The 23393-nt window shown below is 44.8% G+C and overlaps 3 protein-coding genes across 5 annotated transcripts in view; 2 read left to right on the forward strand and 1 right to left on the reverse strand.

The window, feature by feature from the left end:
- Window positions 1-4932, forward strand: part of LOC124003024 (lysine-specific demethylase 5B-B-like) — a 35447-nt gene extending 30515 nt beyond the window's left edge. Inside the window, exons 24-27 of the mRNA XM_046310965.1 lie at window positions 40-559; window positions 718-920; window positions 3612-3869; window positions 4076-4932. Coding sequence (XP_046166921.1) covers window positions 40-559; window positions 718-920; window positions 3612-3869; window positions 4076-4210 — 1116 coding nt within the window. The 3' untranslated portion in view covers window positions 4211-4932. The remainder of the gene's footprint in view (window positions 1-39; window positions 560-717; window positions 921-3611; window positions 3870-4075) is intronic.
- A 629-nt stretch (window positions 4933-5561) lies between these two features.
- Window positions 5562-11311, forward strand: nelfcd (negative elongation factor complex member C/D). Of its 3 annotated transcripts, none has more exons than XM_046310150.1 (15): window positions 5562-5787; window positions 5986-6098; window positions 6181-6290; window positions 6469-6578; window positions 6771-6878; window positions 6975-7127; window positions 7544-7674; window positions 8086-8251; window positions 8969-9103; window positions 9273-9412; window positions 9546-9660; window positions 10190-10252; window positions 10363-10503; window positions 10664-10793; window positions 10874-11311. In XM_046310150.1, the coding sequence occupies exons 1-15, from the start codon at window positions 5731-5733 to the stop codon at window positions 10906-10908; spliced, it is 1707 nt and encodes a 568-aa protein (XP_046166106.1). In that variant the 5' UTR covers window positions 5562-5730; the 3' UTR covers window positions 10909-11311. The 3 variants fall into 3 exon arrangements, with proteins under 3 accessions (XP_046166106.1, XP_046166104.1, XP_046166105.1); XM_046310148.1 differs by having other exon boundaries at window positions 5566-5787; window positions 10157-10252; XM_046310149.1 differs by having other exon boundaries at window positions 5567-5787; window positions 5989-6098; window positions 10157-10252.
- A 1448-nt stretch (window positions 11312-12759) lies between these two features.
- Window positions 12760-16622, reverse strand: LOC124002606 (cathepsin Z-like). Its single transcript, XM_046310151.1, has 6 exons — window positions 16462-16622; window positions 15178-15341; window positions 14429-14608; window positions 14132-14282; window positions 13604-13769; window positions 12760-13369 (listed from the first exon to the last, which is right to left on the reverse strand). The coding sequence occupies exons 1-6, from the start codon at window positions 16575-16577 to the stop codon at window positions 13244-13246; spliced, it is 903 nt and encodes a 300-aa protein (XP_046166107.1). The 5' UTR covers window positions 16578-16622; the 3' UTR covers window positions 12760-13243.
- Between the last annotated feature and the right edge of the window lie 6771 nt (window positions 16623-23393).

The raw sequence follows: 23393 nt of genomic DNA on the forward strand, positions 1-23393 counted from the left end.
TCTTGTCACGCCAACCTGTGCTGGTTCCCCTCTCTGTAGATGGCCACTCTGGCTGAGGTACGTCAGAAAGAGATGGAGAGTCTGCTGGCCCTTAGGGCCTCAAACGAGTCCAAGCTCCTCCTGGCCGGTGACTGCGGGGCATTGAGTGTGTGTGTGTGCCACAAGGCTCCGTCAGGTGCCATGCTGCAGTGCGAGCTCTGCCGTGACGCCTTCCACCGCAGCTGCGTCTTAGGCTCTAACCAGGACCCCTTGCCCAACCAGGCCTGGGTGTGCCCCCAGTGCCAACTCTCGGAGAAACCCCCTCTTGACCGGGTGCTGCCCCTGCTGGCCTCCCTGCAGCGCATCCGGGTGCGGCTGCCTGAGGGTGACGCCCTACGCTTCCTCATCGAGAGGACGGTCCGCTGGCAGCACCGCGTGCAGCAGGCCTCCGCCGAGGGGGTGGCTGTGACTACGTCACATCAGCGCTGGGCCTCGTCTAGTCCAACCTGGGCTCCGTCTCCGACTCAGGAAACAAACAGCATGTCGTTCTACACGGAGCACCAGTGCATTCCTCTGCAGGGTCAGTGTCGGACTGGGAACAACATCTAATACCCCAACCTCTCAGAACAAGTCACATTTCTATCATATTTATCAAATGAATGACACTTAAAAAATATATATATATATATATATTCCTGAAAGGGCTGTGTTGAGCCGTATTGTTGGTGTTTGTTTCAGGACTGAGCCCTGAGCTGGAGGAGCTGATGGTAGAGGGCTTCCTGCTGCAGGTGACTCTGCCTGAGACCCAGCAGCTGTACAGATCGCTCATTAAACTGGACCCCCGCCATCACCACCACACAGACAGCCCCTTTCCACAGCACAGCGCAGAGCAGGATCAACACCAGCAGAACTCTCAGGGAGGGAGCCCCCCTCACAACCAGGTAACATACTAGTCTACTACTTTAAAGCAGAGCTCAGGTAGCAGGCCAACCACTTGATATAATGGTTATATTGATGTATTTATGAAGTTTCTGAAAATGTGTACTTCAGTTTGACATTCATTTTTAATATTTTATTTGGGTAATAAATAATACAACAAGATGTGCATTGGATCCCAGAGGATGGCACTTAAAAGCATGAATTAAAACTTATTTTCAAAGTGTTCCTCGATGGTAAAACAAACATCTAATGATTAAAAGATGACAGTTACAAAACAAACATTATTCAAACCAAAACATCACATTCATGACTTTAGAGAGCCTAATAGATGTGGTAAAGGGGTCAATGGAATGCAGACATTCCATTGACCAGATTGGTGCACATTCAACAAAGCTGATTTAACAAAGGGGATATTCATCAAATCCGTCATGATTTATGTATTGTTACAGGTCCACAATGTGCTTACTTAAGTTAAATTTGGCTGTTTTCGCTGCATAACATGTAGAAGTTGTCCCTTTTCAGGTCTAGAAGACGTGACTGCTAAATGCCAACTCCCGCTCGCATCACTTGGTTAGCACAGCTAGCATACAGAAATCGTTGATGGTAGTCATTTTTAACTGTAATGCAGATGATTAGTAACGATGACATGAATGTGTTGGGGTTGACATCCATACAAGCATTATACTCAGATTTTTATGTCAACATCGTGTGAAATACACATATAAAGAATAGCCAAAATGTAGACTAATTTTGCTGTGGTGCCATAGAGCCCCATAGTGGAGGTGTCATAATACCCATAAAACCTAGCGGTCAAACAGCAAAATGGTTCCAAAAGTATTTGGGAATTTTTAGAAACACTTCAAATAAGGTCTGTTTCGTGTAGGCTTAGCCTGGCGTGACATTTTGATAGCCATGTAAATCTCTCTCGGACACGGTGACTTATCAAAACTATACACGGTTATCAAAATATCACACCAGGTTAAGCCTACACAAAGCAGACCTTATTTTAAGTGTTTCCAAAATCCCCAATGGGAAAAATGAATGGTGGAAAAACGTTGGACCATTGGGTATTATGACTCGTACTGTGGTACTCTGAGGAGACACGGGATCATTCCCCCATGGCTCTTTCCCCCACAAGATTCCATGGCAATTCCATTGTTTTTGGTCAAGTTCAATGTTAAATTACTAGAGGGGAAATGTCAAAGTTTCATAACTGGGTGGAAATGGCAGCCATCTTGGTCAGCGAGAAATCCAAAACCAGTGTAATTGGAATGAAGGGCAGTAGAGGCATTTCCTCTGACTTATGCAGGAAAATAAAAGGCATGGGACGGATCAGAAATTGTGTAATGGAATTATAGTAAACGGGTTTTATATAAACATTTCTTTACAAATAGCCTGTAAAATATATATGTAAACAGAACATAAATGTCTCGGATGTTGTTTTCTTGGAAATCTGAATGCTATTATATGATACAATATCAGTACTTGTTGCATTTACATGTCTAAATCCTATCAACTGATTTCAGCCAGTGTATGGCTGTGGATTGACAACATTGTTTGAATGGAATGTTGGCATATTGCCGGTTAATTTGAAAACATTTATGGATTATTTCCTCTAAAATCAAATCAAATCAAATCAAATTTATTTATATAGCCCTTCGTACATCAGCTGATATCTCAAAGTGCTGTACAGAAACCCAGCCTAAAACCCCAAACAGCAAACAATGCAGGTGTAAAAGCACGGTGGCTAGGAAAAACTCCCTAGAAAGGCCAAAACCTAGGAAGAAACCTAGAGAGGAACCGGGCTATGTGGGGTGGCCAGTCCTCTTCTGGCTGTGCTGGGTAGAGATTATAACAGAACATGACCAAGATGTTCAAATGTTCATAAATGACCAGCATGGTCAAATAATAATAAGGCAGAACAGTTGAAACTGGAGCAGCAGCACAGTCAGGTGGACTGGGGACAGCAAGGAGCCATCATGTCAGGTAGTCCTGGGGCACGGTCCTAGGGCTCAGGTCCTCCGAGAGAGAGAAAGAAAGAGAGAATTAGAGAGAGCATATGTGGGGTGGCCAGTCCTCTTCTGGCTGTGCCGGGTGGAGATTATAACAGAACGTGGCCAAGATGTTCAAATGTTCATAAATGACCAGCATGGTTGAATAATAGTAAGGCAGAACAGTTGAAACTGGAGCAGGAGCATGGCCAGGTGGACTGGGGACAGCAAGGAGTCCTCATGTCAGGTAGTCCTGGGACATGGTCCTAGGGCCCAGGCCAGTTGAAACTGGAGCAGCAGCATGGCCAGGTGGACTGGGGACAGCAAGGAGTCATCATGTCAGGTAGTCCTGGGGCATGGTTCTAGGGCTCAGGTCCTCCGAGAGAGAGAAAGAAAGAGAGAAGGAGAGAATTAGAGAACGCACACTTAGATTTACACAGGACACCGAATAGGACAGGAGAAGTACTCCAGATAAACAAACTGACCCTAGCCCCCCGACACATAAACTACTGCAGCATAAATACTGGAGGCTGAGACAGGAACCACTGCTGTCCATCTATCTAGTTGACACGCATGCAGTGCCGATAAATTACTACAGCACTGGCAAATCATGGTTGACCAACATGGCTGGTCTTTGGACCATCATAAGAATGTTTATGTCTAATTATGTGTATGACCTTCATGTGTGGTTACTGTTACCAGAATGGAGTAGCCTGTTCCAAGAAGGAGGCTGTGAATGGAAAGAGGACCAAGCGGCACATGGAGGAGGAGGGCTCCGAGCGCAAGGACAAAGCCAAGAAGCCCCGCAAGAAGAAGCCCAAGTTGAACAAGGAGAGGAGCCAGGAGGCCAAGGGGACCTCTTCACTCACCGCCACCCACTCTGACCTCTCCCTGTCGGACTCGGATGAAGACTTCACCTTGTGCGCTGCACCGTGGTGCCGAGAGCCAGAGGGGAAACAGGTTAGCATTACACCCCCCTCCACTGCGTAATATTGTGGGTCATTTCAATGTGCTTTCCCTCCCCTTGTGTCAAATTGTTTTAGAGATCAACTAACAGACTTATTGTAGTATATTCAAAATAGTATGTAGTATGATTTGTATAAAGTGAGTATACAGCAACAATACAGAATCTGACCAGTGTCTCTTTCCCCCTCTCGTTTTATCAGGTGAATTGGGTCCAGTGTGACGGAAGCTGCCAGCAGTGGTTCCATCAGGTCTGCGTGGGAGTGTCTGCAGAGCAGGCTGAAAAAGAGGACTACATCTGTATCAGCTGCACACAGCCAGACCATACCAGGGAGTGAGGACCAAAAGGAATGGTTTTGAAGTATCATGAGTTTTTAGTATAAGTCACAGCTCTGGGTGCATAAACACCCAGTGAAACTCCTTTCTTCGCTGTGCTCTGGTCCCACTTCCTCCTCATTGATCTTCCTGATCCCAGCCCAGACTGCTTTTCAGAGTTATTGAGGCTCTTCCATCACCGTTTTGTTATAGTGGCTGGCTTTACAGCCAATCAATTTCATCCTTCCAATCAATGACATGATGCAGATTGTACTGCATGAGGTTCCAACTGTCTACGAAGGAGAATAAAGTGGCGGAAACAAGACTTTTTCACTTGACTGACTTCCATGTGTAACAAGACAACAACAGGGATTTTTCAACCAAAATAAGTCAATTGGATAACATTTTTGGAACCCAGTTTTTGTACATGCATCTGAAATGTGAACCATTTTCTTCTCATGTAGAGCTAATATTATTTATCTGAGCAAATACTGAACTGCTAATTAATAGGAGTTCAGTTTTCGTCTGAGCTATGTTTGTGCTTAGAAATGGTTCTATACTAGAACCTATAGAATGCCCTCCTAGGCTGTAGGTTGAAAGTGGTGTTTTTGACTTGCAACCTTGCTAACATAAGGAACTGTGCAAATTAACTGCCACTGGTATCGTTTGACTTTTTTCCTCCTTTGGGTAAATATGAATCATATGTTGCAGTTTGCATAAGGAATAAAATCATGTTTTCTCACAAGTGTATGTTATCCTTTATTTTTGTAAACTAATCCAAACTCTTAACTAGGCCTACTAGTAAGTAGGCATCTAATACCTTTCTCTCTCATTCACATGAATGGTATTTAATTATAGAAAGCATAATGGGATTATAATGGCTGAGAATTAATAGAATAATCCATAGTGGTGTAGAGGGCGACTCATGATTACTTTCAAGGAAATATTGGATATCTTCCAAAGACTTGAAATAAACCCTAATATCAATTAACATTCAAATAAACAAAAACATTTCAAAATGTATTGTTATTAAGCGCACGCTATGATGCTGGGCTATTTCGTTCCATATTTGTATCAAAATACTTTAATTCCCACTGTATTTTTTTTAACTACCGCAAGTGAAGACACGACATTCATTTCCCCAGTACTCGATTTTCCACCATTTTGTTTTCTCCTAGCGAATCCTAAAACCGGTTAACAAAACTGTTCCATATCGTTATTTTTTAAACTTTGGTTTGCCCCTCAGTCGTGCATCTAGTTAAAGTAGGCGCAGGTATTCTTATTATTTTAGAGGGCAAATCAACAGGAAATAATCTGCATTTGTCTGTTTACATAAACATGCATTTATTCTGCCGCGCCACAAGGTGGCGTATGTTCTACAGACCTTTAGTTATCCGACGGATATAAATATATTTTAAACTACCCCTTTAGCTAGCTAGTTTACCCGAGGCAATTGTTTTGTTTTCAAAAATATTATCGATAATTGCTTTGTTATAGCTTGCTGGGTGCTTCATATTGTAAAGCTACTCACTCTCTCGTCATCATGGACGAGGAATATTACGAAAGGAATATTGGAGACTGGGATGGTCCGGATGGCAATGTAAGCATAATCTTTACAATGTAGCTGGTGAATGTACACTGTTAACCTTACAACAAAATGGTAGCGTTCAGGGAGCTAGCTCTACATTGTTGCTGACTGTTGATTCATTGCTTGACAGACAAATCGCAAATGTATATGGTGATCGCTACAATCTTAGGATGTTCCTTCCTTGGCTGAAGTGATGTGACTTCCATCTAGCAGGACGACTATGTTGAAGGGGAGAACGATGGGAAAGTTCAGGAGGACTGCCTACAGAAGTTCTCCAGCAGAGATTACATCATGGAGCCTGCTGTCTTCAACACCCTCAAAACGTAAACCCATTATTGAATGTGTTTGTGTCTAGTAGTGTATGAAGAGTCAAACCATTTCCTGAAGAGACTTCTGTTTCCACAGATATTTCCAGGCTGGTGGCTCCCCTGAACATGTCATCCAGCTCCTGTCGGAGAACTACTCTGCTGTGGCACAGACTGTCAACCTGCTGGCAGAGTGGCTCATCCAGATGGGTAAGCAACACTGGACTGAGCTGCAAATGGCACCCATTTCCCTATGTAGTGGGCTGTTCGGGACCAAGGCCCGGATTCGTCCACAATCACTGAAAATGTGTTTTGGTTTCTCACACTGTTTGAAAGAGAGCCTAAATGACATGTTTCACCCCCCCCCCCATCTTTCTGTGTATTTCAGGTGTAGAGCCTGCTCAGGTGCAGGAGCGGGTAGAGAATCACTTGAAAAGTCTCCTGATCAAGCACTTTGACCCCCAGAAGGCAGACTCCATTTTTACTGTAGAGGGAGAGGTGAGATCTCTGTCACCAGTGATATACAAACTACTAATGCTTTGGATGTAAACGATAGCTGAAAAGTGATCTCCTGATTTCCTGCTGTTTTGTCCCACTCTTACTCTATTTTTTCACTCTTACTGTTTCCCTCAGAGTATAGTCATAACCCTATAGTATACAGAGTAACCCTGTCCGTCTGTGTTTGTTCAGACTCCTGCCTGGCTGGAACAGATGATCGCCCACACCACCTGGAGAGACCTTTTCTACAAGCTGGCCGAGGCCCACCCTGACTGTCTGATGCTCAACTTCACTGTCAAAGTACTGATGATCACCCAGCAGTTAATAACTGATGGATTTATGGGTCAAACAGTGCCATGTTCCTCCTCCTTGCTGACTGTGTGCGTGTGTCCTCAGCTCATCTCAGATGCGGGCTACCAAGGGGAGATCACCAGTGTGTCGACAGCGTGCCAGCAGCTGGAGGTGTTCTCCAGGGTCCTAAGGACCTCTCTGGCCACGCTGCTGGATGGAGGAGAGGACAACCTAGAGAAGAACCTGCCAGAATTCGCTGTGAGTCTCACCCAGCCACATGCAGATTCTGGGCCTGTAGAGAAGGAGTGCTGATCTTGGATCAGGTCCCCCTGTCCATATAATTATATTCATTAGGTTGTAAAAAGGCAATACTGATTATAGATCAGCACTCCTACACTGAGTCGCTTTATGAATTATGTTCCCAAGAAAAGATCTAGGCCTATCTATCATTCTCACTCAGAACAAATCCTTGGTTTGATGGTTTTGAAAATGGGATGTATTTGAGGTTTTGATTCATTTGAAAATGATACTACAATCAATATTGCTCTAAGTAATATGGAATTGCATGGACGTGGGTAACAGCACATGATGTTACAGGCTACCTGTCTTTTGGCATGAGTGTCTCTGTTGGTTTGGAGCTGAACTGTTCTCTCCTCCTTTTCTGCATTCCACAGAAGATGGTGTGTCACGGGGAGCACACATACCTGTTTGCCCAGGCCATGATGTCCATCATGTCTCAGGAGGAGCAGGGGGGGTCGGCCATGCGCAGGATCGGCCAGGAAGTACAGAAGTCTGCACATCAACGGTATCCTGTCCTCTACATTATTTTGCCAGCATTCACTTATGCTCTTGGCTCTTATAGATAGCAAAGGCCATTGACAAATGTCATCTATCTTGGCAGAATTCCATACTAATTAGAGGAAATGTATATTATTTAATTGAATTGATTCCTACGTTTTGTAAAATTATTTTATTATTATTTGTAAAATCCAGTGTTACAATAAATCAAATCAAATCAAATTTTATTTGTGAGTGTTAGCAGTGTAGCTTTGTGGTTCCGAAATGCAGATAACAAAAGTGATGGTCTCTCACACTCAAGTGAATGGGATTGTAAACTAATTGTATTACAGGCTATATGTTCCTCCGGGAACAAAGCAGTTGAAGTACGTAAATTAATTTGAGTGTTTTACTGTTCCTTGTGATGTTTTAATGTCAGGGGCCATGATGCCAGTCAGATTACTCTGGCATTGGGCACAGCAGCAGCCTACCCTCGAGCCTGCCAGGCCCTGGGCGCAATGCTGTCCAAAGGGGCACTCAACCCTGCCGACATCACTGTGCTCTTCAAGATGTTCAGCAGCATGGACCCACCTCCCGTAGAGCTGGTTAGTGTGGAGCATCCAGACACTTTATAACCTAGGTTGCACTCCCGTACGGGCTCGGGAGAGACTAAGGTTCTCGACCTTAGTCTCTCCCGAGCCCGTACGGGAGTTGTAGCCATGCGTCCTCCGAAACACAACCCAACCAAGCCGCATTGCTTCTTAACACAGCGCGCCTCCAACCCGGAAGCCGCACCAATGTGTCGGAGGAAACACCGTACATTTAGCGTCCTGGTCAGCATGCACTGCGCCCGGCCGCCACGGGATTCGCTAGTGCGTGATGAGACAAGGATATCCCTACCGGCCAAACCCGGACGACGCTAGGCCAATTGTGCGTCACACCATGGACCTCCCAGTCACGGCCGGCTGCGACAGAGCCTGGGCTCGAACCCAGGGTCTCTGGTGTCACAGCTAGCACTGCGATGCAGTGCCTTAGACCACTGTGCCACCCTAGTGCAGTACTTGAGATCAAAAGTGGTGCACTACATATGGAATAAGGTGCTATTCTCCAAGTTCAATGGGGGACTATTTTCAACGGGGGACTATTTTCAACGGCCTTGCATGTTGGACGTGATGACAAACAATATGAGTCAGCAAGATGGCACCATCAGATCTGGAACCAGGCTAGCCTTACCAGAATGCTAAACCTGAGAATTACTTGTCTTTCAGCTGTTGATGTTGTCTTTTGAGATGATGGGTGAAGTATTTCTGTTGTCTCTTCAGATCCGAGTGCCTGCGTTCCTTGACTTGTTCATGCAGTCGCTATTCAAGCCGGGCTCAAAGATCAACCAGGACCATAAACACAAATACATTCACATCCTGGCCTATGCTGCCAGTGTGGTTGAAACATGGAAAAAGGTACCAGAAACAAAAACATCCTTGACATAAATCCCTCATACTAGCAAGTCTATCAGATTTTCTCTCGTTGCTCATACGTATGTGCAAAATTCAAAATGTTTTTGTTTTTTCCCGGTATGTGAGAATATTTTATTCAATGATGCATGTCTCTCTTCTCGTCCATCCACAGAACAAGCGAGTGAACATCAACAAGGACGAGCTTAAATCCACCTCCAAGGCCATTGAGACAGTCCATAACCTGTGTTGCAATGAGAATAAAGGAGCCACAGAACTGGTGGCTGAGCTCAGCACCCTGTACCAGTGCATCCGGTGAGCCCAGCAGCCAATCTAATGAACCCATTGGTCTCCTGTATGTAGCTAACAGGATTCCAAGAATGTAATTGATTACCACTGTTGATTGAGATTTCCTTTGGGTGACCATCGTCGCTTTGTCCATTTCCAGGTTCCCAGTTGTTGCCATGGGGGTACTGAAGTGGGTTGATTGGACGGTCTCTGAGCCCCGCTACTTCCAGCTCCAGACAGACCACACCCCTGTCCACCTGGCACTTCTGGACGAGGTAGGTGTTTGTGCTTGTCCTCTGGTTGAGGGAGAATGTTTTTGTTGTGGTATTATGGTAGACTCACTACACATAATAGATGAGCCCCTAATGGCAACCTATTACCTATATAGTGCACTACTATTGCCATATGTGTCTGGTCGAAAGTAGTGCACTACATAGTGAATAGGGTACCATTTGGGATGCAGACACAGATCGTGCCTTTTAACTGCCATTCTTGGAATTATTTTGGTGGTTAAATACTAAGGCCAGGTTTTTAATCCAATCACCGCTTTTTAGCTATGCATCATTTAAAGGCAACATTACTGCAGTCGCGGAGATCGCGTTCAAAGTAAACGCTGTAGATGTCGGCTCAATCGGAAATGACCCTTTAAACATCAACCGCACTACAACACGGATCTTCTGCAGTCCGGATTGAATCCTCGCCTTGGACTGATCCGCAAATTCGGTGTTAAGGACAGAGAGTAATGAGAACAATCATGTTTTTATTTCCCAGATCAGCACCTGTCACCAGCTTCTGCACCCACAGGTCCTCCATCTACTGATCAAGCTCTTTGAGACCGAACACTCCCAGCTCGACGTCATGGAGCAGGTGTGTGTGTTTTGCGTTTGTGCGTAAGCTTAATCTGGACCCATGCAACTGTCCGATAGACTTTCAGTGGATGACTTAGTTGACTGTATGGGTGTTGTTGTCCCTGTCAGATGGAACTGAAGAAGACCCTGTTGGACCGTATGGTCCACCTGCTGAGTCGAGGCTACGTGCTGCCTGTGGTCGGATACATCCGCAAGTGCCTAGAGAAGCTCAACACAGACATCTCTCTCATCCGCTACTTTGTAACGGAGGTAAGGCACACTTTGAGCCAGAAACTACTGTCAAAGAGGTCACATTTTAAAGAGAAGTGAAACATTCTAAAGAAACTGTTGGTCTGTTGGTCCAACATAGTTGCGCTTGAGGAAATGGTAGTGGAATTGAAAATATAAATGTTTATTTTTGCCCTATCAGGTGTTGGATGTGATTGCCCCTCCGTACACTTCAGACTTTGTCCAGCTGTTCCTGCCCATCCTGGAGAACGACAGCATCGCTGGCACAATACGCACAGAGGGAGAACACGATCCTGTGGCTGAGTTTATAGGTCAGTCATTATACATATTGATTATATGACTGAATATTTTCAATTTGCCCAACTTGAAATATCTTTATGCTCTGTTTCAGCTCACTGCAAATCCAACTTCATCATGATGAACTGAGAATGACGCTGGTGGGTCCACCTTGGATGAGGATGTAGTGGGAATACCAGGGAGGGGCAGAAGGCGTGACCTCAGTTATGAGCCAATCATACCTTGACGTGTTGTATGGACTGGTGGAAGAGGAATAGAACAATTTTGAGGCAGACCATTTTCATAGACTGACCTGCGATTTTGCGTTCTCTTCAAATGTGGCGTAAACACATGACTTTGAGAATTAAAAGGATGTTGTAGTGTATCATTGCTTATCACAGTTAATAAGGGTCTGGAGGTTTGAGGATAACTTGTTTTACAATGCAGCTCCATCATTGGTTTCACTGTTGTTTCCATTGGTATGTGCCAAGGTTTCAAAATCCATTTTCTGTTGCATTGTCTTTTGATTTTTATAAATGTTAAAATGACTGCTCGAAAGAAATGTTAATTGAAAAGTTTTCCTAGTTCCCCTTTTCAATTTGACAAGAATCTTGACACATCTTGGTTTTATTTGTTTTTCGCACCTAGCAACAGTTAATTGTACAGTGGTAAGTGTAGATCACCGGTATTTATATGACAAGACAATTAGTTTCCACCATGCTGCATCATTTCCTTTGAGGTGGTTCAAGGAAAGTTAATGTATAAAAACAAGTTTCCATCTGGCCTGGATTCAAACACACCACTAGTTCCAACACATTGCATGAAACACCTTAAACTAGTGTAAAGTGCACGAAGCTATTTTAGTGCCAACCGATTATTTGGATATTGATTTAATTCATAAATTGAACTTGTATTTTCATGATTTGTAAGGGAGAGTCACAACCACCATTTGGCCCCATAAGAATACAGTTGAAATGCCTTAAGGATAGCTTTTCCACTCCCTAATAAATCTTGCTCTTGTGACTGACTGGGTTTGAACCAGGTTCTCCTGCAAGGTTACTCATTAAATGTGTGGTTCATCGAACCAACTCGCATTACACCCCCTTTGACCTCAGAACCAATATAACTGACTGGGTTTAATCAGGCCTGCTGAACAATGGCAAGCAGAATGCCTGAGACGTGAGTTTAATTGGCGTTCTAACTCAGACAATGCAAATGTTCAGGTCTCCGATCATTTCTTAGATGGTCAGTCACACGACCAATGGCTAAACCCAGTCAGTCACATGTTACCTTTGCCGGAGATTTGAACCGAACACGTCATCGGGTCTCAGGCAAGGTTCTTAACAAAAATCACGCTCTTTTGACGAGTAATCTTGCTGGAGCTTGAAGACTTGTTTTGCAGGTGGGTAGTTAAAGTGTCGCCCCTTGCGCAATTAAAGCTGAATCAGCGTGAAGTAACTCGCTAAGCAGGCAACGTGATGTCCTTTACAATGGTGCCACTGGATGTCTCGTTGCACTGGTTTAATGAGGGTCGCATGTAGCAGATGTGGATCTGTGACTCAGCCTAAATTGTCACCCTTTATCAATTGAAAATGCCACTTTCAATAGCATGGTGGGTTGTCACGTGTTTGTGAAACAGATGTCCAGAGTTTGTCCTTTAAATTGTCCCTATAGGCTTTACCTAAGAGGGCTAACAGTGTCGTGACATGCAGGAGACCTGGTTCGAACCCAGTTAGTTGCAAGATTAAATGGGGAGTTGAAAGGCTATCCAACTACTCTTATGGAGGACAAATTGCAGTTGACACTCCCTTCTGATCACAGGTTGCTTCAGAGGGAACCAGAACGCACAGCCATGGTTGAGATTCTTAGCTTTCAGGAATGTGGTCAATAGCCTGAATGGTTCAAATTCTTAAGAAAATACCAGCGACATACCACAAGTTTCAGAAAACGCTAGAAGCGTCTGATTTTGTTCCAGGTTGAATCTTAAATGAATGCAATAGCTTCCATATTGAAACTAATTTTATTACAGTTAAAAAAACAATAAAACGCAGATTAAATACAAGTTACATTTCAGTCAATGATTCAACTTGTACATTCAAACAGAAATGTAAATAAACTCTTGTCAGCACTGGAGTCACGAGTCAGTGCCTTGATACAATCCTTGAGTTAATTATCATGAACAAAAGACATATGGCATCAGAATTGATGACGGCTACCCCTGCATACATTGACAGCAATTTGTTTGCTTTTACTGGCATTGATCTTTGGCTAATTGTGCAAATCTGCAGTCACACTTGTTCCCAAGGCAAAGCACATGTCTTGTTGCCACAAAACAAAAAAAACAAAATTGAATGTAATTCCCTTTCCCTGATTTTACAGTATTAAAATGGCGATGTAGCCTGAGATTGTCATAGAAAACTGTAGATATGCATAGAATAGACAGCAATGTGTTTAAAATAAACTGGTTGGCTCCACTGCCGGTTGTCTACATGTAGGTCTTGGGAACGATGGGATCTCCATACATGCAATCTTCCTCCAGGGCCAGGTTGTACTGACTGCCACTTCCTCCCTTGTAGGCGCTGGTCACGATCCTCAACCAGCCCTTCTCTCCCTGGCAAGAAAATAGAAACTTCCTCAATCTGGAGTGTCAGCTAGATAAATATGCTTGATGGTACATGAGCAACAGAAAAGTTAACTACAGGAAAAGCTATAGGCTAGGTTTGTTGCCGCATCTTGAGCGCAAGGTAATTCTGTAGCAGAACAGGATTCTCTGCTGCAGTTTCCATAGGAGATCACTGCAGACAGATATAAAATGACATGCATGGTGTTCATTTGATAAGCTTACCCAGGGCTCTCCCCAGGAGTTGCGGACGATCCAGAACTCCACACCATTCTCATCCAGGCCCCAGCCGGCAACGGACACAATGTGGTTGATGTAGGGCTCCTGTATATACTCAGAGTACAGGCCTCCTGTGTAGGCGTCCAACTTGTCTGTAGCCATGATCCCACAGCTACCAAGGGGGAAAAAAAAGGAGTCTGTATTTAGTTAAAGCGACCATGTTTGTATGTTTTGAGGGGCAGGAAGGGAAAGGGAATACTTGGACAGAGTTGCATGGCTGCAGTAAGCCAATGAACATTAAGCAGCAACTCCATACAGACAAGCAAAATGAATTGTTCCTTCACTAACTTCCTAAGTCATAGTGCTACTATGGGGTCACTTTGTTTCACGGCAGACATGAGCATCCTGACACTGTGGTAAGTGCACATTTGACTGACTTGGCTCTATTTCTCATGCAAATCCATACACAGTCACGACAGGAGGAGCACATGAGAAGAGAAACAGTCACCACGTTGACCAAGTCCAGTTCCTAACCTGATCGGTCCACCAGCGTAGATCTCAGCCATCATCTTCTCCCTCCCACTGACAGGGCCGAAGTCTGCGACCTTCCACAGGGTGTAGTTCTGGATGATGTTGCAGACCCCGAATGTGGTGCAGGTTCCACACTGGTTGAACAGTTTGCACTCTGCATGACAATATGGAGAACATGTTAAATCGGAGAAATGGCAAATGAACCACAATCTTAATTTTGTGATCAAGTCTATAATGGGAAAGACTGCTGAACCAAGTGAAGTGACTGTTCAGCTGAGAGTTAAGATCTTGAGGCCTTACTCTGATCAATGGCCTGGTAGTTGTTGCAGGTCTCGTCAGGGATGCCATGTTTGTTGGCATACTCCCACACCCCAGTGTGATCACCTCCATGACAGGAGCCAGCCTCACCACAGTCCACCACATTTTGGACTGACAGATAAGCAGAGGGCCAGGCTCCCTTCCGCTTGATGTTTATGCGATCTGGGAAAAGGAGCACACCAACAACCAGTCTTAATTCAATACTTGTTCCAGAATCTGCTCATAAATGTGCAAGTCAAACTTAGTAAGGACAAGTCTAGGATTCTGAAGTTATTGTATTATGATAAAGGATTACTTTTATGAGCAGGAGGAAATTGCCTTTGCATTTTAAAAACAGATTTACCGGAAACCCAAATGACAGGAAACCATGAAGCTATAACTGCAGTCAGGTGTTGCCACAAACTTCCCTGCCAGGCCAACCCCCAAATGGGTCAGATGTGTTAAATGCCTGACAGGCAGTCATGTTTGAACAATTTCAATTCCATTTAACGTTATAAAATCTAGTTTAAATGACTTTGGATTGGTAAATCTCATCTTGAAGGGCAATTACCAAGCTTTGCAACCGTGTACCTATAGAGAATCAAAAATGTGCAGACATCCATAGGCAAATAGAATGTTACAGTCCGATCTTCAACCTGTCCATTTGTACCATGTAAACTGTATGCTTTGTTCATTTCTATGAGCTGTACAAATTAGATGACAGCAGAAAGGCGAGCTGGAGGTTAGGCTACCTGCCATGGCGCTGGTGCTTCCGTGTGCCCAGCAGGAGCCACAGTACTGGGGGATGTGCTGGTTGCGGGTAGTACTGACGTAGTTGGTGCCGTTGATGTTCCTCCAGTCCCAGGCCTTGGGGAGCTCATTGGCTTCAAGGAACTCGTAGGGTCGGGGCATCGTCCTGATGAAAGACATGACATCAGGGTACAAGGTGCTCTAGATATCATTATTTTGGGGAGGATAAATTGGTCGTTAGTCTTGTCCGTGCAGGAATTGCAGCGACGGGACTCGGGAGAGGCGAATGTCGAGAGCCACGCATCCTCTGAAACACGACCCCGCCAAGCCGCACTGCTTGCTTAACCTGGAAGCCAGCCACACAAAGACATCAGAGGAAACACCACACAGCTGGCAACCAAAGACAACATGCATGTGCCCAGCCCACCACAAGGAGTCGCTAGAGACGATGACTGGCCAAACCCTCCCCTAACCCAGACGATGCACACTAGGCCAATTTGTGCGCCACCTCATGGATATCCCAGTCAGCTGCGACACAGCCTGGGATCGAACCCAGGTCTGTAGTGACCCCTCAAGCACTGATGCAGTGCCTCAAACCGCTGCGCTGCTCGGGAGGCCCTAGATAGCGTTCTAAATGTAGAGCGGCTCAAACTCTGCAAGCATGAAGGAGCTAAGCACTCGAAAGGTCCCATGCAAAACCGGACCAGATTGAGCTTGGCAGAGCTGTGAGCACCCAATAGCAAAATGGGATGATAAGCTTTAAACGACAGGTCAAAGTCTGCCCAGACTACAGTCATCTCCTAACCACAGACAAGTCAGAAACCTTGTCCCTGTCGGCTTTGATTGCTTTAAAACTTTAGCCATGGTGCGCCTTCCGTAATACACTGATTAAGTCTTAAAGGGGAGGAACTTGTCAACATTTGAACCATTAACCCGGCTGTACTATGTACAACAAACTCGCTCAGTGACTGACTAATAATATCAATGGCGTGCAGAAGATGCAGGCAAAGTACGCCTGAACAAATCAAGAACACAGAACAAAACTATTTAAACCACTAGAGGCAAAAAATAAGCATGCGCCTGCTGGCCGCCCTACTTCCCATATCAGATGGCTACGATATGAAATAAACAAAAAGTACAACATAAAACAAAAAAATGCGGGAGGGAATGTTTTTTAAAGTTCCTTACTTACAATCATGTTGCAACAAATAGTTACTATTTATAGCTCAAGAACAATCACTAGACATATCAAATTTAGTGATGGAAGACATCACGGCTAAAGTTACCTGAATCCATTGTGCTTGTTCAGCTTGGGTCTATAGCATGGCTGCTTCTCGTTAAAATAGCGTCCAGCAAAGACACCCGACACCATAAACACGAATAACAACAGTGACCGAGCCATTGCTGAAAAATATTTGTCATATGACTTCTTCGAAACTCGTTTGGATTTTTATACTGTTTCACCACGAGGGTAACCTGAACAAGGCGTAAAACGCGGCGCAGAGTTTTGTGTCATAAGGATTATACTTCCCTGCCATTGATTACTGGTTTTACAGACAGCACGAGGTGGTTTATAGATCAGTGCTAACTGCAGTTCGACCTACGTGAACAACCACGTCGCAAACGCCATCCCGTGATTAGTGACTCATTACAGTACACTACACATATAGGAACAGCTGAATTGATTTTGTTTTACAAACATTGCACCTTCTAATTAATTAACCAACCAAACACTGCCCTTGGCTTTTAATCATAATCCTTTCAAAAAGTTACATTTTTTGGGGGGAATGGGCATAACATGGGCAGAACTTGCACTTGCAACATCCGGAAAGTGATGCATTGGTATGCTACAATTTGAGGCTTGCCAAAATATGACATTTCCATTTTACAGGCGTGAATGTTTCATTGCAAGGTTCATTCAAGAGAGCTATTGATACAATGTTAACAATTTTACAGGCTTGCCTGCATCAATGTGGCCAGCGATCTAAGGCACTGCATCTCAGTGCTAGAGGTGTCACAATAGACCCTGGTCCGATTCCAGGCTGTATCACAACTGGCGCACAATTGGCCCAGCGTCGTCCGGGTTAGGGTTTGCGGGTGTAGGCCGTCATTGTAAATAAGAAATTGTTCTTAACTGACTTGCCTAGTTAAATAAAGGTTAAATAAATAATAACCTGTGGCATTCAAATGTTGCTCCATGCAAATGATCCGTGGTGGAAAAAGTACCCAATTGTCTTACTTCAGTAAAAGTCATGATACTTTAATAGAAAATGACTCAAGTAAAAGTAACCCAGTAAAATACTACTAGAGTAAAAGTCTATAAGTATTTGGTTTTAAATATACTTAAGTATAAAAAGTAAAAGTATAAACAATTTCAAATGCCTTACATAAAGTAAACCAGACTGCACCATTCTCTTGTTTTTTAGCCAGGGCATACTCCAACACTCAGACATAATTTACAAACAAAGCATGTGTGTTTAGTGAGTCTGCCAGATCAGAGGCAATAGGAAAGAACCGGGAATGTTCTCTTGATAAGTGTGTGAAGTGGACCAATTTCCTGTCCTGCTAAGCATTCAAAATTTAAATGAGTACTTTTAGGTGTCAGGGAAAATTTATGAAGTAAAAGGTGAATTAATATATTTAATGTAGTGAAGTAAAAGTTGTCAAAAATATAAATAGTAAAGTACAGATACCCCCAAAACGACTTAAGTAGTACTTTAAAATATTAGTACTTTAAAATATTTCTACTTAAGAACTTTAAATATATATGGTGCATTCCTTTGTCTAGGCATTGCTGACAGATCTTACAACACTTGGATAGGTTTTACATGTCAGCTAAACACAATACAGCAATCTGTCAAGTCGATGACAGTCAATGTGCTAGGCAACCATTGGTTGATGCTTTCAACAACTGAGCAGTGGAACACAACCACAGCTTGCTTGCTACTTATAAAAGTATTCCACATTACCAGGCAAGGTTGTCAACTTTTGTATTTCATGCAGCATATAAGATTGCCTAATGTTTAATTCCAAGAAAAGCAGAAGACAAATTTCCATATCATGTGGACTAATAAAGTTATAGACCCCCTTCAGCACCCAGCTGTGCCCTGGACCACATATGTGAATTGATCGCCCCCCCATATATCTTCAGAGTTCGTACTGTTAGGTTACCTAAACTGGGACATGCTTAACACCCCGGTAAGTCCTACAATCTAAGCTAGATGCCCTCAATCTCACATAAATTATCAAGGAACCTACCAGGTACAACCCTAAATCCGTAACCATGGGCACCCTCTTAGATATCATCCTGACCAACTTGCCCTCTAAATACACCTCTGCCACAGACGATGCAATCTCAACCACACTGCCCTAACCCATCTGGACAAGAGGAATACCTATGTGAGAATGTTGTTCATCGACTACAGCTCGGCATTCAACACCATAGTACCCTCCAAGCTCGTCATCAAGCTCGAGATCCTGGGTCTCGACCCCGCCCTGTGCAACTGGGTACTGGACTTCCTGACGGGCCGCCCCCAGGTGGTGAGGGTAGGTAACAACATCTCCTCCCCCCCGATCCTCAACACTGGGGCCCCACAAGGTTGCGTTCTGAGCCCTCTCCTGTACTCCCTGTTCACCCACGACTGCGTGGCCACGCACGCCTCCAACTCAATCATCAAGTTTGCGGACGACACAACAGTGGTAGGCTTGATTACCAACAACGACGAGACGGCCTACAGGGAGGAGGTGAGGGCCCTCGGAGTGTGGTGTCAGGAAAATAACCTCACACTCAACGTCAACAAAACTAAGGAGATGATTGTGGACTTCAGGAAACAGCAGAGGGAACACCCCCCTATCCACATTGATGGAACAGTAGTGGAGAGGGTAGCAAGTTAAGTTCCTCGGCATACAGATCACAGACAAACTGAATTGGTCCACTCACACAGACAGCATCGTGAAGAAGGCGCAGCAGCGCCTCTTCAACCTCAGGAGGCTGAAGAAATTCGGATTGTCACCAAAAGCACTCAAACTTCTACAGATGCACAATCGAGAGCATCCTGGCGGGCTGTATCACCGCCTGGTACGGCAACTGCTCCGCCCTCAACCGTAAGGCTCTCCAGAGGATAGTGAGGTCTGCACAACGCATCACCGGGGGCAAACTACCTGCCCTCCAGGACACCTACACCACCCGATGTTACAGGAAGGCCATAAAGATCATCAAGGACATCAACCACCCGAGCCACTGCCTGTTCACCCCGCTATCATCCAGAAGGCGAGGTCAGTACAGATGCATCAAAGCTGGGACCGAGAGACTGAAAAACAGCTTCTCTCTCAAGGCCATCAGACTGTTAAACAGCCACCACTAACATTGAGTGGCCGCTGCCAACACACTGACACTGACTCAACTCCAGCCACTTTAATAATGGGAATTGATGGGAATGATGTAAATATATCACTAGCCACTTTAAACAATGCTACCTTATATAATGTTACTTACCCTACATTATTCATCTCATATGCATACGTATATACTGTACTCTATATCATCGACTGCATCCTTATGTAATACATGTATCACTAGCCACTTTAACTATGCCACTTTGTTTACATACTCATCTTATATGTATATACTGTACTCGATACCATCTACTGTATCTTGCCTATGCTGCTCTGTAACATCACTCATTCATATATCCTTATGTACATATTCTTTATCCCCTTACACTGTGTATAAGACAGTAGTTTAGGAATTGTTAGTTAGATTACTTGTTGGTTATTACTGCATTGTCGGAACTAGAAGCACAAGCATTTCGCTACACTCGCATTAACATCTGCTAACCATGTGTATGTGACAAATAAAATGTGATTTGATTTGATTTGCTGTCTTCAACCAGGATCTCAGCGATCACTGCCTCATTGTCTGCGTACGTAATGGGTCCACGGTCAAAAGACCACCCCTCATCACTGTCAAACGCTCCCTAAAACACTTCAGCGAGCAGGCCTTTCTAATCGACCTGGCCCGGGTATCGTGGAAGGATTTTGACCTCATCCCGTCAGTAGAGGATGCCTGGTTGCTCTTCACAAGTGCTTTCCTCACCAATGTAGAAAAAAAATGTAAAAAATGTAGAACTAAGAACAGATATAGCCCTTGGTTCACCCCAGACTTGACTTCCCTTGACCAGCACAAAAACATCCTGTGGCGTTCTGCATTAGCATCGAATAGCCCCCCCCCGATATGCCACTTTCCAGGGAAGAGGAACCAATATACTCAGTCAGTTAGGAAAGCTAAGGCTGGCTTTATCAAACAGAAATTTGCTTCCTGTAACACTAATTCCAAAAAGTTTTGGGACACTAAAGTCCATGGAGAATAAGAGCATCTCCTCCCAGCTGCCAACTGCACTGAGGATAGGAAACACTATCACCAGATAAATCTACAGTAATCGATCATTTCAATAAGCATTCTTTTTCGGCTGGCCATGCTTTCCACCTGGCTACCCTTACCCCTGCCAACATTTCAGCAACCCCCTGCAGCAACTTGCCCAAGGCCCCCCGCTTCTCCTTCACCCAAATCCAGACAGCTGATGTTCTGAAAGAGCTGCAAAATCTGGATCCTACAAATCAACCGGGCTAGACAATCTGGACCCTCTCTTTTTAAAATGATCAGCCGAAATTGTTGCAACCTCTATTACTAGCCTATTCAATCTCTCTTTCATATTGTCTGAGATCCCCAAAGATTGGAAAGCTTACATTTACATTTACATTTAAGTCATTTAGCAGACGCTCTTATCCAGAGCGACTTACAAATTGGTGCATTCACCTTATGACATCCAGTGGAACAACCACTTTACAATAGTGCATCTAAATATTTTAAGGGGGGGGAGAAGGATTACTTTATCCTATCCTAGGTATTCCTTAAAGAGGTGGGGTTTCAGGTGTCTCCGGAAGGTGGTGATTGACTCCGCTGTCCTGGCGTCGTGAGGGAGTTTGTTCCACCATTGGGGAGCCAGAGCAGCGAACAGTTTTGACTGAGCTGAGCGGGAACTGTACTTCCTCAGTGGTAGGGAGGCGAGCAGGCCAGAGGTGGATGAACGCAGTGCCCTTATTTGGGTGTAGGGCCTGATCAGAGCCTGGAGGTACTGAGGTGCCGTTCCCCTCACAGCTCCGTAGGCAAGCACCATGGTCTTGTAGCGGATGCGAGCTTCAACTGGAAGCCAGTGGAGAGAGCAGAGGAGCGGGGTGACGTGAGAGAACTTGGGAAGGTTGAACACTAGACGGGCTGCGGCGTTCTGGATGAGTTGTAGGGGTTTAATGGCACAGGCAGGGAGCCCAGCCAACAGCGAGTTGCAGTAATCCAGACGGGAGATGACAAGTGCCTGGATTAGGACCTGCGCCGCTTCCTGTGTGAGGCAGGGTCGTACTCTGCGGATGTTGTAGAGCATGAACCTACAGGAACGGGCCACCGCCTTGATGTTAGTTGAGAACGACAGTTTGTTGTCCAGGATCACGCCAAGGTTCTTAGCGCTCTGGGAGGAGGACACAATGGAGTTGTCAACCGTGATGGCGAGATCATGGAACGGGCAGTCCTTCCACGGGAGGAAGAGCAGCTCCGTCTTGCCGAAGTTCAGCTTGAGGTGGTGATCCGTCATCCACACTGATATGTCTGCCAGACATGCAGAGATGCGATTCGCCACCTGGTCATCAGAAGGGGGAAAGCTGCCACGGTCATCCCCCTCTTCAAAGGGGGAGACACTCTAGACCCAAACTATTGTAGACCTATATCCATCCTTCCCTGCCTTTCTAAGGTCTTCGAAAGCCAAGTTAACAAACAGATCACTGACCATTTCGAATCCCACCGTACCTTCTCCACTATGCAATCTGGATTCCAAGCTGGTCATGGGTGCACCTCAGCCATGCCAAGGTCCTAAACGATATCATAACCGCCATCGATTAAAGACATTACTGTGCAGCTGTATTCATCGACCTGACCAAGGCTTTCGACTCTGTCAATCACCCCATTCTTATCGGCAGACTCAATAGCCTTAGCTTCTAAAATGACTGCCTCGCCTGGTTCACCAACGACTTCTCAGATAGAGTTCAATGTGTCAAATCGGAGGGCCTGTTGTCTGGACCTCTGGCAGTCTCTATGGGGGTGCCACAGGGTTCAATTCTGGGGCCGACTCTTTTCTCTGTGTATATCAATGATGTCGCTCTTGCTGCTGGTGATTCTCTGATCCACCTCTATGCAGACGACACCATCTGTATACATATGTATGTATATATACATGTATATTTCTGTAGACATCTGGCTCTTCTTTCGACACTGTGCTAACAAACCTCTAAACGAGCTTCAACGCCATACAACACTCCTTCCATGGCCTCCAACTGCTTTTAAATGCTAGTAAAACTAAGTGCATGCTCTTCAACCGATTGCTGCCGGCAGCCTCCCACCCAACTAGCATCACTACTCTGGACGGTTCTGACCTAGAATATATGGACAACTACAAATACCTAGGTGTCTGGTTAGACTGTACTCTCCTTCCAGACTCACATTAAGCATCTCCAATCTAAACATTAAATCTAGGATCTGCTTCCTATTTCGCAACAGAGCCTCCTTCACTCATGCTGCCAAACATACCCTCGTAAAACTGACTATCCTACCGATCCTCGATTTCTGCGATGTCATTTACAAAATAGCCACCAACAAACTGGATGTAGTCTATTACAGTGCCATCCGTTTTGTCACCAAAGCCCCATATACTACCCCCCATTGCGACCTGTATGCTCTCGTTAGCTTACCCTCGCTGCATACTCGTCACCAAACCCACTGGCTCCAGGTCATCTTGAAGTCTTTGCTAGGTAAATCCAAGCCTTATCTCAGCTCACTTGTTATGCAGGTGAGTGAGGACCCAAAAGCGACTTAACAGAAACTGAGTTTATTCAAGTCCAAACAGAAAATAACAAATCCTGAATCCTTAACAGGAAATGTCCAAACGGGGATAACAGAAATCCTCTAGTTTGTAGAGGGGAATAACAGGATAAGCGGCCACATACTGCAGGTCCCTTCGGGTAGGCGCAGGCCGTAGCTGACAGAGACACCTGCTCACACGCAGCATCTGATGAAGGCAAAACACGACAGGACGGAACAAGAACACAGCACAGCAAACAAGGATCCGACAAGGACAGAAGCAGAAACAGAGAGAGAAATAGAGACTTAATCAGA

The sequence above is a fragment of the Oncorhynchus gorbuscha genome, linkage group LG18 (assembly GCF_021184085.1).
Source record: "Oncorhynchus gorbuscha isolate QuinsamMale2020 ecotype Even-year linkage group LG18, OgorEven_v1.0, whole genome shotgun sequence".
In the NCBI taxonomy this organism is placed as follows: Eukaryota; Metazoa; Chordata; class Actinopteri; order Salmoniformes; family Salmonidae; genus Oncorhynchus; species Oncorhynchus gorbuscha.